Raw genomic sequence first — 16,216 nt, 5'->3', positions numbered from 1 at the left:
AAACGCACGTTGATTCTAAATGTGGAGGGGAATATCGGGAGGAGCCGGAGAAAAATCCACGTTACCACGGGGAGAACATGCAAACTCCAAATATACAGACGTCAGGGTCAGGATAGAACCCACAATCTCCTGCATACCAGGCGAGGTAGTCAACATCTTGCCACTGTGGTGCCATCTTGGATCCCATACCTAACACAGCTCTAACATGGAAGGTGTTCCAATAATTTCGGTCTGTATTTCAAGCTTCTAACCCCTGCTAACATTGGCATACCCATTTAGAAACAATTAAATTGCATACGCGTTTAGAAACAATTCTTTTTTTTCATCCAGATTTGATGACATTCTCCGACCTACATTCTTGGCTGCTAATTTACAATCTACTCGTAATCTACACTGGGCATTTATTTTCGACAGAAAATGTCTTCTCCACCAATGACACGATTCTGGTGGTGGAACGTTGGTGCAGTGGTTCGCGCACTGCACTAAAGAACACAGCGACCCGAGTTCGATTTCCTGCCACGGCTCACATAACTGGCCCCCCTTCACCCAATCCTCTCACAAACTGGCACTGACCAAGGCAGTGAGGTATGGAGACTCCATGGTGGCAAGATGTTAACTCCCTCGCCTGGTATACAGGAGGTTGTGGGTTTGATCCCGACCGTGAAGCCTGTATATTTGGATTGTGCATGTTCTCCCCGTGGTCGCGTGGATTTTTCTCGGGGTTCCCCGGTTTTTCACTCCACATGTAGAAACATGCGTTTCGAGTACAGTTAGACCTTGGATTGCGAGCATAATTCATTCCGGAAACGTGCTTGTAATCCAAAGCACTCGTATATCAAAGCACTCGTAAATCAGTTGTGATCACGTGACGCTCGGCAGACAAAGTGTATACGTACTACTCGTATTGCAAGACCTCGCCCGTTTATGAAATTAATATTTCTTTTAAAAATGTGCTTGTCTTGCAAAACACTTGCAGACCAAGATACTCGCAATCCAAGGTTTTACTGTATTTGGCTGCGATAAATTTCCAAATGATAAAACACTTTGTTGAGCTATCATTTGTGGCCAGGTCGCTTCTGAAAAAGAGCTATATAGCTCAGTGGACCATACCTAGTAAAATTAAAATCGTTTAGTTTAGTATTCAGTTTATGGTCTAACAACTTCTTTGACTGAGACTGCGTGGGGAGGCCTGCATTCAATTAGAAAACAGGTCTGTCCGTTTGTACATCACGACAATTCACAAGCACCTGGTAAAAAAACGTCGCAATGTATATACTCGTAAACATTCGTATTAAATAAAGCACTAACCGATTTCGTTCCGATGACGTGCGGGAGGGCGTGGCACAGTTTGGCGCCAGCCATCATAGAGTGTGGTCGTGTCGCTAGAGTTCTCTACGGTGAGTACAACGTCTTTAAAAACAACGGCGCTATGCCCCTCTAAATAAAATTTACGCTAACCTCTTGCGCGTTTCGAGATTCAGCGGTGAGCGGAACCCACCCTGCAACTTGCAGATGTCTCGGAACGGGAAAGGGTTAAGATTAAGCACAGAGCCGGTGTGTAATTGGATGTGTGACGTTCCTCGCAAAGTTATCCATGCGATGCGCGGACCTGCAATAGGAAGGTCGCGGGGTCGGCAGTAACGTCGTCACACGGGACCTCACTGGCGGCAGAAGAAAAAAAAAAGCACACGCAATTTTCGTGCTATTTCTCCCTGGCCGGGAGCTGTCTAAAAAAGGTCATCCGAGACGGTTAAATAAATACTTTTGGAAAGCCAATCACCAGGAACCTCTGCCGAAGCACTTGTGGCTATTTGTTGTGGAGAGATGTAAGATGCAGGCCACGGTCTTTACCATCTGTTTGTCATACAAAAGGCTTCTATTGCAATGCCTGCATGACTACACAGCCAAGGCTGTATAGTGAGATTCGGCATCGATTACGCAAACCTTAAATACAGTGCGGCGTTGGGAAACATTACGCATAACGTGAAATTGTCAAGCTCATCATTTCCATTATTTTGAACTATTTTCTAAATACAGCCTTGTTCGCTGGAGCAATGGTGAAGTGGTTAATGCTCTGCGTTATGAACTCGCCAATATTAACGTGTTTGTACGTTGAACTTCTTTTGCACCGTACGTAGCCAACCGTGCTAATCGAAGGTGCGGGGAGAAGGACAACAAACTAAATGCAAAAAGCAGTTCCAAAGAAATTATTTCCCAATCGACATAGCTCCAGTGGCTTCCTTATACCGGAAGGAGGAGCGTTCCAGACGGCCGCAGAAGCGCACCCGAAAGCGCGCGATGCGGTGACCACCGCCTTCGTTCATTGGCCATCACCAGCAGGCGACCGATATCTGAACCTGGGCCCCCCTGCTTCACCAACATGTGCCGGCCAACGCGGCGAAGTGACCTTCATCCAGCAGTGGACTGACCAAGGGCCGTAAATTGTCTTTGTGTGTTATTACACAGCCTTGTGAACACGAAGGGTCCTCAATTGTTCACGAGTGCCGTCGGGCGAAAACCACAGCCATGATCTGGTGTTTGCCCTGTGGGGTGGTGGTGTTGGCTTTTTGTTAAACATCACCAAAGTCACCGTGACCACAACCCGGGCACAACGACCTGTCCCTCAACAAATTGCGTTACGTGATGCGCGTTCCCAATAGGCAGGCATGCAAAGGTAAAGGTGCAGCCCTGCATTTTGAATGCGATTCAGAAGCACGCCATTTAATTTCATGCATATTCAGGTTATCATACGTTGATTAGCTGTGACTCTAATGCAAACAGTAATATGTACTGCATATTCTCAGACGAACATAATCCATTGTAGTTTCTATGATTACAATAACCCCACTCTGATCTTCACACCTCATCGTGATGACATCACCCTACTCGAGTTTAAGACTGGAAACGGCAATTCTGGCAAATCGCCCGATGAAGTTGGTTGTAATCACCAACGAAACTTCGTACTCAAATTGTAAATGTTGCGGCTTTACTCTCCAACACACCAGTGTGCTGAAAGAATAACTATCCACTACAGAGGTTTAAGGGTTAGATTGCGTAAATATAAATGCGTCGTTAAACCCGCCACCACCCGACACAGCCAATCAGTAAGGTTTGTCATGTGAACAAAACACGCCAATTTGTTACTAGTTCAGCACACCGGTGTGTTGGAGAGTAAACCCACAACATTTACAATTCGGAATAACGAATGGGAAAGTTTTGTGTACGTGACAAACCTTTACGAATTGGCCGTGTCCGTTGGTGGCGGGTTTAACGACACGTTTACACTGACGCCATCTAACCCAAAACACTTTACTATGCATGCTCTTGCCACTGTTGCCGGAAGGACCTTCCCCCAACCCCCACCCCCAGATGGTATTTTCACTTATTCTTGCACACTGGCCAGATCGACGTGTCTTGGGAAGAGGTGGGAGTTCCCCCACTGTTTCACGTGCCACGTCGGGAAATCCTATTGAGTCAGCGACCTCTGGATGGCTGGGTCCAGTGTGCCGACCATCGCTCCGTGGCAGCGCTGTGGCAGGAAAATCCATTCCGTGTAACATTTCATGAGCCGGGTCTCTTTGAGAAAGACACTGTCGCAACATTTGTCAAATCCACCGCTGGACGAAGCGGGGAGTGGGGGACGGAGGGCCCCTCCCCAAACTTTGCAACCTCGAGGGTGTGTTATGGCCATGCTTCACCACGCTGGCCAGTTCGGGTTGGTGAAGGTGGGGAGCGTGGGAACATAGACGTACGGTATAACAATGGCTGTTGCTGCATTCTCCTCCAGCGTGGGATACAACCTTGGGATTGGGATACAGCCTTGGGATTTGAACCCCGCCAACCCCCACCAACGCCCCCCCCCCTACCTCCCACCCCACCACCACAACCCCCACCCCACCACCACAACCCCCCCCACCACCACCACAACCCCCCCCCCACCACCACAACCCCCACCCACCACCACCCCCCCACCAGCACCACAACCCCCCCCACCAGCACCACCCGCACCACCCCCTCCACAACCACCCCCCCCCCCCACCGTGGAAGCGGTAACATGTTAAATATCCCAGCTCGTACTGTGACCTGACGTAGTGGCAGTGCAACTGTAAAGCAAAAGGGGGGGGGGGGGAGGGGTGTTTTAATGCTGCTCTTGTGACTTGGCGAATGCAAAAAGTGCCCCGGCGTTAATATTTTAAAAGCAGCGCCCGATAGCGTTAACAAGACGATTAGCACAGCGGCTCATGCGCTCGCAGCAACAACAGCAGCAGCAGCAAAGGCAAACATAACAAGTACACGCCACGCACCGACCTGCCCGAACGTGAACACGGCGTCCTGGGAAGAAAGGAAAAACCTCGGACTGGCCGTACTTTCGGTGGAAATGTAAATATTTATTTTTTTAAATGTTTTAATAATAGGAAATGGGCCCTTAGATTTGTGATCGCTGTTTCGCTGTGCTCCACTCGTTCGTGTTTACATTGGTGGCAAATTAAAGTAGGAATTAATAAGAAGAAAATTGGGCTTGCGAGTCTCTGCGTGTGCGTATGCTATTTGATTAGTATTTGAAATGTAAGCAAATTCACATTCCTCTCCCTGTTCAAACTATCACCGGAGCAGCAGTGCTAAACTCCGAAGGTGGGAAACCCCCTGCAGGCCACGCCCAGTGTGATCCAACTGACAATTCTGAGATGTCACCAAGCATCGCCCATAACCTCCCGTCCAGTGGCACAGTTGGTAAGACCAACTATATACACGTCATCCAATTCGTTGAGTTATGAAATGAATACAAATTATAGTAATTTATTACTCTTAGGTTTTTTCGGTAAAGTCACGTAGGTAAAAATAAATAATAAAAATGATAATAGAAATAAAATAATGTGATCTATTATTAAAAATGATAATAGAAATAAAATAATGTGATTCATCATTTTATTTCTATTATAATTTGTATTATTTATTTGTAATATAAATCAAATGTGCTTTATTATTTTATTTCTATTATCATTTTTATCATTTTCATTATTTATTTTTTATTTTTACCTACGTGACAATACCGAAAAAACCTAAGAGTATGAATCCTTGCAGTCACGAAAGCTTCAAATCTAGAATTATAGTAATTTATTACTTAAATAATCATTTCGCTCAGCTATCTGATTCTTTAAGACCCAACTTACGGAAATGCTCCCATAAATCACATGTAAAAAAAGTATATGTGGAAACGTTTGCATTAGTTACGTAAGCGCAAATAGTGCAGCACGGTGAGGTTGCGGATGAATACGGCAGAGCGAGGTGTGAGGCGGCCCACCAAAACGCCGCCTTCACCGAGCCCAAGCTTCACGCGGATGAAGGTAAATTGAATTTTTCGTAGCGTTAATTATTTTCCTTTTGTAGCATTACATAATTGTTTGTTTTCTACACTTAGAACACATTTTTTTCCCCCACGCTTCTATTGCTAGTTTTCTTCACTTTAAGTTGATTTCATGAGTTATTTTACTCAGCCTTAAATGAATACCTGGTGCGGTGTGTAAACATCGCCACTGGGGAGACAAAGGCGGTCGGGCGTGGTGCTGGCCACCCACCTCCTCGTGTACCATTCCGGCCTTCATAGGTGCTCGCTAACAGCACTTGCCCCTACAGTCTGTTAAGGCTATACGGGGGATCTTTGTAGACGAGGCTACTACACGTTTGTGTGCGTGTGTGTGTGTATGTCAAGGCGAGGCCAAGCCTAATTCATGGTAAACGAGCATTCGGAAGGGACTGCTTTCTGTCAACAATTAATGTTAAAATGTTTCGTGGTATTCATAAACGATTGGATACAGTATATGTTCCATTGGTGGAATTATGGGTCGTGTTAGGGTAGATATTTGATGAAATTAAAGAATCGTAGGAAGTGCATACAGTTAGCGATATAAAATGGATGACAGCGCTCAGTTTCCGAAATACGGAAAATTCGTGTTACGGATCGTTATCGGGAACCTAACCCTTCCGTAACCCGGGGAATGCCTGTACCTGAAACTATTTATACACCGAGACCATTGCTTATATTTTTATCAGTTGGAATATTTTATATTTCAGGGCCCAGTAAATGTGAGATTATTGACGTAGGTGGCTGACGAAATATAGATGTTATATTTGAGAAATATTAAATCAGCAATTCTACACAACGCACAGAGAGAGGCCCTGTGATTAGTCCATCACTTACAGCTCGTTGCTCCGGTGACAACTTGTTATTTAAAATTAACCAGAAAAAACTCGTCTAAACTTAGAAAAATATATTAATATATAGAGTTTGGTGCGTACATGTGTAGAAAAGCAGGCATATTGTCAAGGCTATGATAGAATGAAACGTGTTGGCTGAGAAGTCCGTGTAATACAAAGAGGAGGCATTAAAATTCCGTGACAGCGTTCTTGCCTACAATCAAATTGTGCCCGATCTTGTCAAATCTCAGAACCCAAGCAGGCCCAAGCCTGGTGAGGACTTTGCTGGGTTAACAGCGTGCACAACACAGGTTGCCATGGGCGACTGTGGGCCTGTGCTACATATGGTGGTCCGTAGATTGTCAAGTTCTGAGCCAAATTTTGCAAACCACAATTAATTAATTGATGGTATTTTTTTTTTAATCAAGTTTTCTGTGTTATTATTTTGAAATTTGGGAATTTGCTGTGTTTTTACACTTATTTAAACCCATGAAGAGAGACCCTGGCTTTAAATGGGCTCTTACGTACATATATACACAAAGGTCACCTATCTATCATCTATCTATTCACTTGTCAAGATGAAAAATGTCTGTGCTTAAGCAAGCTCTTCCCTTGGGGCCAAGTGGCCTCAGGGAAATAATTGGCATACAAATGATGACCAATTTTAATGACATAATGAATGATGCCATCATTGCTTGCCCGGTTAAAAATAATTTGACCGTAACAAAAATACATTTTCTTTCTCTTCATTTAACAAAGGAAATCCCAAAAGCTCACTTTTAAGCAGGGTCCTGGCTTTGATATTCACATTTTATTCCATTCAGTATTTGTTTTGTTTATGCCGTAATATGAAGGGACTAGATGCAAGATTGCAACACAAGCTCGTTGCGAATCTACTCGCCGTGCTTGCCTTGCAAAGCTTCGCCGAGCCCGGCGTCAAAGTCACAGGATGTGGTACATATTAGGCAGGTAAAACGAAACTCAGAAAAACACGTAACTATTTTTATTTGACCAGGTAAGTCCCACTGAGCTGTATAGCTCTTTTTCAGAAGTGGCCACAAATGATGGCTCAGCGAAGTGGCTTATGTGTGGAAATGTAAAGCCGCCAAAATACTCTTAAATGCACGTTGATTCTATCTGTGGAGGGAAAAAACCTGAGGACCTGGAAAAAAACCACGCGACCACGGGGAGAGAAACATGCAAACTCCAAATATACAGCAAGCGTCAGGGCATGGATCGAGCCCAGTTATGATTCACCCCCCTCCCCCGTGCAAGCGGATGAATATTCATGATTAAAGGCCACGATTAAATAAAAAAAATCGATTAATTCACATCTAGTTCACATTTTTTCCATCTCAAGTGCAGTTTTTTTTACTTTCCATAAAACAGGAATAATCAACTCTCACACGTAATAACGAACGAGTGTAAAAATGCATTCGAATCGAGGAATTGTTGCGTTGTTACATAGCGTACAAGATCACAGATGGTCTATTAACGTGAATGTACAGGCACTAAGAAGATGCCCATGGAGATTAGTTGACTTTTGATGCAAGTGGTGTTAGTGAACACCTATTAAGATCTGCATGGCACATGAGAAAGTCGCGTGGTAAGGACCAAAGCATGTCTCCCCAGAGCCGATGTGGGGAGAACTTCATCCAGCAGTGGATAATCACTGGCTTATAACGATGAAGCACCTCCAATTAGCACGATTGGCTACGTACGGCGTGAAATAAGTTCGGCATAGATACATCCCAAGCCTCGTTCGGCGACGTGTCAAATTTCAGCTTTTCGCCCCTCGTGCTGAAAATCATTACAATTTACATCATTCGCTCAGCCACTCAATCTCTCACTCACGACGGGCTCCGTATACATCATTGTGGGGGGGGGGGGGTGAAGCACGGGGGGGGGGGGCCCTCCTCTGCCTGTGTTCGCGTGAGACTGCAGCCCAAGCGACCGCCGCTGCAAATCCACCGGGCGCAGTGGAGGCCAAGGTAAAACAAACATCGCCGTGGGAATTGAATGGCCTTGTGGCACGATGTGGTTTTGGCGATGAACATCGATTGGCAGACAAATGCAATCCTGCTGTTGTCATTTTCTACGCTGCGATCAATTGGGAGGCGGAAAGTATTTTTTTTTCAAACAACATTGTCTTATATGTAATAATATACGCATGTATTTTTATTCCAAGGTGGCTCATATTCCAAAACTAACTGCTTACAGTTTCAGTTTTTTTTATATTTATGCTACGTTAACAGATCCTGATATGTAATTGGATAATGCATAATGCACATGTGCAAGTGTGTGCACATGTGTTTGTGTGTGCAAGTGTGTGATGTGGTACAGGAGGACGTGGAGCTGAGTGGACTTGCCGATGACTGGTACCAGCGGTGTCAAGATCGGCCTCAGTGGAGGAGGCTCGTGAAGGACGCTACTGGGCAGTTGGAGGCAGTCGCCCTCCAACAACAACGGAGGGCGGAGGAGCGACGCTCACAACAACGAGCGGAGCGCCGGGTGGCTAAAGCACAGCAAGTTGGTACAGTAGGGGGCACAGGTGGTGCATCAGCCAGTCATCTCGGTCATCTCGGTCAGTCGACCCGTGGCACCTGCTGGGTCTGCCCCGTGACCTCCTGTCAGCGGGCGTTCGACACTTCACGTGGCCTCAAGGTGCACTTGGCCTGGCACAAGCGTCGTGGTGACGTCACCGCCACTTAGTGGCGAATGGCGGTTGTTGTTGTGTGTGGGGAACGTGAGCATAATGGTTTGGGCATTGTGGAGGATACTCTGCCGTCCGAGTTCGATTCCTGGCCACAGCTAACATGGGTGGTGATACATCTGAACTGGTCCTGGGCATCCCCTGTGTCGACTCAGTCTTAAATGAGTACCTGGTGCAGTGTCAACAACATCAGTACTGGGGAGACAAAGGTGGCTAGGGGTAGTCCTGGCCACACCACCCCTTCATCTGTGCACCATGCTCACCCATCAAAGGTGCTCACCAACAGCACTGCCACAACAACCTGTGTAGGCCACGTGGTGCGTCTTTGTCTTTGTGGGTGCGTGTTCAGGTGGGCAGCAGGACAGGACCTCTGATTTGTGCAACCGCATTACAACTCTGCCAACATAACTTCAAGTCCCAGCCATGGATAACATCTCTGGCAAATGTCGAGCGTAAACATTTTGACCGTCTTAACACCTGTATTTACTTCGCAAAGAGTAAAAAATAAAAGCCATTTTTATCATTCGGTATCTTGATACTGGCAAACGGGTCCCAGAGTTGTAAATGTCCACATTGGGAAAATAAAAGGTTGCCTGGGGGTATGGTGTTGGCCCCACCACCTCTTCATGTGCCATGCCAGTCGAAGTCGGTGCCCTCAAACAGCACTTGGCCCCGTAGTCTGGAAGGCTCAACGGGGAATATTTGTCCCGTAGCATTAAGAGCGATGGCACAAATATTAAAGAGACAAGAAGTCTAATGCCTGGCCATGACTGAATACAGTCAAAGGTACGGACGGGGTGGACATCACGAATGGGGAAGCAATAGACTGAATTCTAAAACTAAATCTGTGCATTTTTTTATTTTACCAGGTAAGGGCCACTAAGCTATAAAACTCGTTTTTCAGAAGCGACCTGGCCACAAATGATAGGTTAACAAAGTGGCTCATGAATGTGGAAATAAATATCGGTCAAATACTCTAAATGCCTGTTTATAAACGTGGAGGGAAAAACCGGAGGACCCGGAGGACCACAAGGAGCGAGAGACACACAAACTCCAAATATAGAGGAGGCATCAGGGTCAGGATCGAACCCACGACCTCCTGCATACCAGGCGAGGGAGTTAACATCTCGACGAAGTGGCTTATAAGCAGGACCCTCCTGAAAAAAGTATCATGAGACCAGGTGGGCCTTTTCTAGACAAGAGATCTACAAATATTAATATTCCTAACAAGGTACCACTTTATTTGAAAGTCAAAATCGGCAATTCTAATAGCGGCCATGATCCCGGTCATGGAAATGTGGAATTTCCAACATTGACTTAACAGACACCCGATGGAGGGGAGTGCCTCCCAAATTCGTATGAGCGTGGAGGAAAAGTTGTGTGTTTTAAGCGAACGTGGAGAGGCTGGGTTAAAATGAATAGTGCTAATTATAATAATAATACGATCATGAACCGGTGCCCTTTTCCACCCGCCCGAGAAATACAAACTCTCACTGGATTTGCGAAGTGCACAACCCGCCGCGGCCGTGTCAATGCAACCACAGCCGCGTACAGTCAGAGCAAAGGCTGCGCGAGTGAGGGGGTAAATATAGAATGTCTTGTTTGTGCTGCAGGAAGGGATGCTATAAACATCACACAGATCCCCCAGGAACAGTCCTCTCCGTTGTTTAATGGTCTCATTCACGTACCCGTCGTTGGCCCGAATGGTTCGACATCCTATTTGAAGGGCTTACAAAAGGAAAATTAACTGTGGCTTCACATCACAGTTTATAATGTAGCTGAGGATTTCGACTCATGGTCTCTGCCCATTTAAGTCAACAAAAATTGAAATACTGCGTGAACGTATGTATGTTGAACTTCTTTCGCACCGTACGTAGCCAACCGTGCTAACCGGAATACAAATATAAATACTGTTCTATCAATGGGAAGGTATCGTGGTGCAAAGATTAGCACACTGGCCTTGCAATCCAGAGGTTGCCGATTATATTCCATCTCCCTCTGTACGGTAGTTGAGACAATGGTTCATGTTTCATAAATCCCCCAAGGGGAGACGTTACAGAATACCACCATTGATGAGTGCATGACCAAGAATCGAACCCACGTCACGGGGAGTTTTGCCGCAAAGCACAAACCACTTGCACAAACTCAATCACAATGACCGCCATTCACCACCATGCATTGCCAATATCGCCATGGTGCTTCTGCCTGGCTAGGTGCACTGTGAGGCCACGTGATATGGTGAAAACTCACTGGCAGGACATGGGACAGAGCCAGATGTTTCGTGTTAATTGACTGAGAGGACTGGCAAATGGACAACATGCACTTCAAACCCCGTGCCTGCTCGCTGTGTTTTATCTAATCAACACTCTGCTCGGTTTAGCAGTATCCAATTGGATTTGTATGTATGTATGTTGAACTTCTTTCGCACCGTACCGTGATAATCTGAGATGTGCCACATCACAGGGAAACCCTTAATATGAGAGAACGACCAATGGAAGCAGATATCAGTGCTCTGAGATTTCTTCAAAAGTTGGCCTCTGGTACACACAGTAGGAGGGGGAAGCTCCTTCCCACCCAAATCTGTATACGAGAGGTCAGTTTGCCGCATGACACTCAAACCGATGTTTAATTCTTAGCCGAAATTTGTCCATATTAAGTGCCGAACCAAATTTGACGCGACGGTTTGCTTTTTTTGTGTGCAGTCATTGGTGGCCGAGCCGAGACCATCAACCCCTCACTACACTTTGAGCACAGGCGGCTGACGGGGTTTCTACCCAGGTTCTCAGCGGTGTCAGCTCAGTGCCCTGACCTCCGAACCACCCAGCAACCTCCAGCATTCCACTTTGTTGTTGTGGGCGTCAATCAATCACACTCTCACTTACTCACAAAGGGGGGGGGGGGGGTAACATCTCCCGTCTAGCCTACATCCAGTGTTGTTGGTGTGCACCTATGAAAGGCCAGTACGTTGCACAAGTGAGTGGGGTTGATATGGCCACCACCACGTATGGCCACTATCTCCCCAGTGCTGATGTTTCACACAGCCACCCCGCTCACTCAGTTTAGGTCGATTCAACCAAGGAGGGCCCGGGGAAAGTTCTCAATACACGACGTCGGCCATGGCCCGGAATCCTACTTACGCCCTCCACAAACACATGTACCCACACAGACACGGCAATGACAACAACAGCCGCGATTCATCACCAAGTGGCGGTGACGTCGTCACACCGCTTGTCCCAGGCTAGGTACACTTTGAGGCCAAGTGCCAAAGGCTTGCTGGCAGGATGTCACGTGGGACATAGCAAAGTGTTACGGGTCAAATTAATGAGATGACGAGCAGATGCCACCACCTGTGCTCCCCACTGTGTTGGCAAAAGACAAAGACAAAGAATTCCTGTATAGCCTGTATTAGGCTGTTGGGTCAAGTGCTGTTAGCTAGCACCTATGAAGGCTGCCACAGAACACGAGGAGGTTGATGGCCAACACCACGCCCGGCCGCCTTTGTCTCCCCAGTGACGATGTTTACACACGGCACCATGTACTAATTTGAGGCTGAGTCGACCTAGGGGAGGCCCAGGACCGGTTCAGATAAGCGTCACCGGTGTTGGCCATGAGCGGGAATCGAACTCGGGTTGCTGGTTTGTAGCGCAGTGCGCTAACCACTCCACTACCGTATACATACAAAGACAAAGATCCCCCCCGTATAGCCTTAACAGTCTGTTGGGGCAAGTGCTGCGAGCGAACACCTATGAAGGCCGGAACGGCACACGAGGGGGTGGGTGGTCAACACCACGCCCGGCCCCATTTGTCTCCCCAGTGGCGATGTTTACACACCGCACCAGGTACTCATTTGAGGCCGAGCCGACCTAGGGGAGACCGAGGACCGGTTCAGATAATCGCCACCGGTGTTGTTGGCCGTGAGCGGGAATTGAACTCGGGTCGCCGGGTTCGTACCGCGGCGCGCGAACCGCTGCACTACCGCACACATGCACACACACACGCGCACACACACACACAATCGTGCGTGCGCTGGTTGTGACTGACCTGGAAGGACTGGTGGTTGAGAAGGCTGTATACGAGGATGAAGCCCTGGCCGTTCTTGATGTAGAGGTCGCGCATGGAGGCGAACTGCTCCGTGCCGGCCGTGTCCAGAATCTCCAGCACGGAGGGTGACGAGTCCACCTCAATCTCCTTGCGGTAGAAGTCCTCGATGGTTGGGTCATAGCGCTCGGGGAAGCTGCCCGTCACGAATCGCACCGTGAGCGCCGACTTGCCGACCCCGCCGCTGCCCAGCACCACCACCTTGTATTCCCGCATGGTGGGGGCAAAGGGGCTCCGGCTACATCATGGTCTCTCCCCACCCACCGGCTAGTGTGGCTGGGATGACTCGAGCAGCGGTGACCGACGTCCCATCGTCCCTGGAGACGAGAAGAGGAACGGTGGGCTCAGAGGGGGGTTATCGGTGAGCAGTGGCGGCCGTGCTGGGAGCAAGCGAAACTAAGCAAAGGCTGAGTGTCCCCAAAGAGCTCAAGGCCCCCCCCCCCCACAGATTACAGACCTTGCAATATCAGCTTGAAATGTAAAATCCTCATAAACATAACAGTCGCCGTTCGCCACTAAGTGGCGGTGATGTCACCACGGCGCTTGTGCAAGGCTAAACGTAACAAGCTCATAAACATAGCAAGCTAATTCGCATGCGAATACGATTTCATCTCCGTTTCTCTCATCTCACTCCGTGTCAATTTGTGTCCCCGTCTACATGAGGAGCAGGAGACGAGGACATTAGAATCGACAGGCAGCAAGAACATTATGTAGACCTGAAAAAGTCCATCAAATGGAAGTGGGGAATGACAAATCCAGGAATTTTAAGCAAAATTCCATTGACAACGCCCAGATAATCGGAGATTTCTGAGCACAGCAACATTTAACAAAGGAAGTGATAAGAGGTTGATGAGATGCAAGTGGCACTTCAAGTGTCATCAAAGAGAGGGCAAGCACAGGGCAATTTAACATCAACGATGTAATTCACTCTGAGTGAATGGAATTTTGACAGGTCCGAAGGCAAACCCGTTAAAATTTCCGAGAGATGCAAAACGATTGGATGGATGTTACCACGTTGAATGACAGATAAACAGCACTGACGTTTTCGTTAACGGTACACTCAAAGTAGGGGTGGCAAACGTTTTGGAAATAGGGGACAAAGTTACCCGAAAGCACAAAACACACGGAGAAAAAAACGAAGGGAGATTAAAAGGTGTTTAAAAAAAGGTGTTCATAAAACACTACACTAAACACAGATTTACTCGGAATTGTAACACCCATGAGGAAATTAATCACACAACAAAAAAATATGATGCAAGATATGGTGACAAGCTATATGGGGGCGCGAGAGAAGCGGAAGCTCGTTGGTAAATTACCAAAAAAAATGTTAAATCACAAACGGTGCAATTGGTCAACCACGAATAGTAGACGGGACCACGATGCATTATGGGAGGCAGAATAATAACACTCGGACAGGGGTGAACTATATGCTTAGTTTTATAGCATTAAAAATCATTTATAACGCAGGAAACTAAAAAAAGCTGAGTTGAGAAGGATGTTCCAGATGTCACACCTGAAGCTATAACCGCCACCATCACCACCACCCTTTGCAGTTATGACAAAAAAAAGTTGGGGATCTCCCAGACGAGATGGGCGCCATGGTGGCTAGGAGATGTTAACTACCTCGCCTGGTACACAGGAGGTTGTGGGTTCGATCCCGACGCTGACGCCTGCTGCATATTTTGAGTTTGCATGTTTCTCTCCCCGTAGTCGCGTGGATTTTTCTCCGGGTCCTCCGGTTTTTCCCTCCACATTTAGAATCATGACTTTTAGAGTATTTGGCTGCTATAAATTTCCACTTGATAAGCCACTTCGTTGAGCTGTCATTTGTGGCCAAGGTCACTTCTGAAATAGAGCTCTATTGCTCAGTGGGCCTTACCCTTGTAAAATATTTATTGTTTAACGTGTAGTTTAGATGGAGTAACTGTGGACTTCATCGAAATAGTGAGACCAGCATGTTGGTTCAAACTTAGCAGATCTATTTCGGAAATGTTTCACGCAGAAATAAAATACCTCAATCGTGGGAATTACGTCTCATTAATCACTCTGCAAAGGAGGGATAGAGACCCCTGCATCCTCTCATAACACACACACACGGATATATAAATTGCTCAGCAAATCATAGAGGACCCATTAAATTGACAATTTAGAGACCATCCCCTCCACGGTAAGAAAACTTCATTCGGCGTTTCGTTCACTGACGACGTTACCGAGTTTCAAATTGCGGAAAACGACGACGCCTACTGAGGAGGGTTCCTGCAATACGAAAACGGGGACGGACTTTGGGCCAAATTCCACAAACGAGCGGTCGCAAGCCCAATTAGCAACATGCACTCAACAAATCCGCACAGATGGATTCCCGAATCCATTGCTGTACTCAAATCTCCCGATCGCCCTGCCACACACGACGTTATACCCGCGCTGCTTTGCCCGTGCGAGGCACTAAGCTGTGTTAATACTTTGTATGAACACAGCTTAGCGTATTAGGCGATGTTACGTATCACGTACACCCCCTTGCTCAGTCTGCTGCTGGATGACAGATTCCCCATCGTGGCGTGTGCTGTGACCATGCTTCACCAAGCCGGTCAGTGCGATTCGATGGCGGGGAGATCATAAGACGTGAGTAGCATAGGACAGTACAATACAACAATGGACTTCGATGCACTGCCCTCTAGAGCCGGGAGCAGTCTACGACTCAGTCGTCGCGTTTTACGCACTGTGGGTCGCCCATCCGAGCAATATCCTGGCTCAACACCTGCTTAGCTTAGCGAGACGTGTTGGCAAGTTCACAGGGCATTCAATGGTAAATATCTCGAGGTCCCACCCAGTAATGATTACAGCCCGGTGCTGTTATATCAGTGACACGTTCTCATACACACACACACTGAATATTGTTGTAACTTCCTGACCCGCCCCTACTGGAAATCAGTAAGAGAGAGTGAGTGAGTGCTTTATAGCTCATCGGATTAAAAAAAAAATCGTATTCTGAATGACTTTTCAGCGGCTTGCGGGAGAGGTATCTGCGTACACACGCAGGCAATGCAGAAGCGCTGCTGCGTTATTGTACTTCGCTTCACTATTCCACACGCAACACACGAGTGAGTGTAACACACACACACACACTCCGGGCTGCGTGGTGTGTGTTTATCTGCAGCGTGTAACACCCCACGGCGGCAGTGTTGTTGCTGTTGTGCACAGCGCACAAGTTCA

At 47.2% G+C, this 16,216-nt stretch overlaps 1 protein-coding gene across 5 annotated transcripts in view; it reads right to left on the bottom strand.

Moving 5' to 3' along the window:
- The window catches only part of LOC144734428 (ras-related protein Rap-2b-like), an 81,411-nt gene that overhangs the window by 40,746 nt on the left and 24,449 nt on the right, over positions 1-16,216 (bottom strand). For all 5 annotated transcript variants that reach the window (XM_078616615.1, XM_078616612.1, XM_078616616.1 and 2 more), the window contains exon 2: positions 12,950-13,323. In XM_078616615.1, the coding sequence (XP_078472741.1) occupies positions 12,950-13,222 (273 nt within the window). In that variant the 5' untranslated portion in view covers positions 13,223-13,323. The remainder of the gene's footprint in view (positions 1-12,949; positions 13,324-16,216) is intronic.

Source organism: Lampetra planeri, chromosome 51 (assembly GCF_965212315.1).
Source record: "Lampetra planeri chromosome 51, kcLamPlan1.2.h2, whole genome shotgun sequence".
Classification (NCBI taxonomy): Eukaryota; Metazoa; Chordata; class Hyperoartia; order Petromyzontiformes; family Petromyzontidae; genus Lampetra; species Lampetra planeri.
This window is presented reverse-complemented; position numbering and strand designations above follow the sequence as displayed.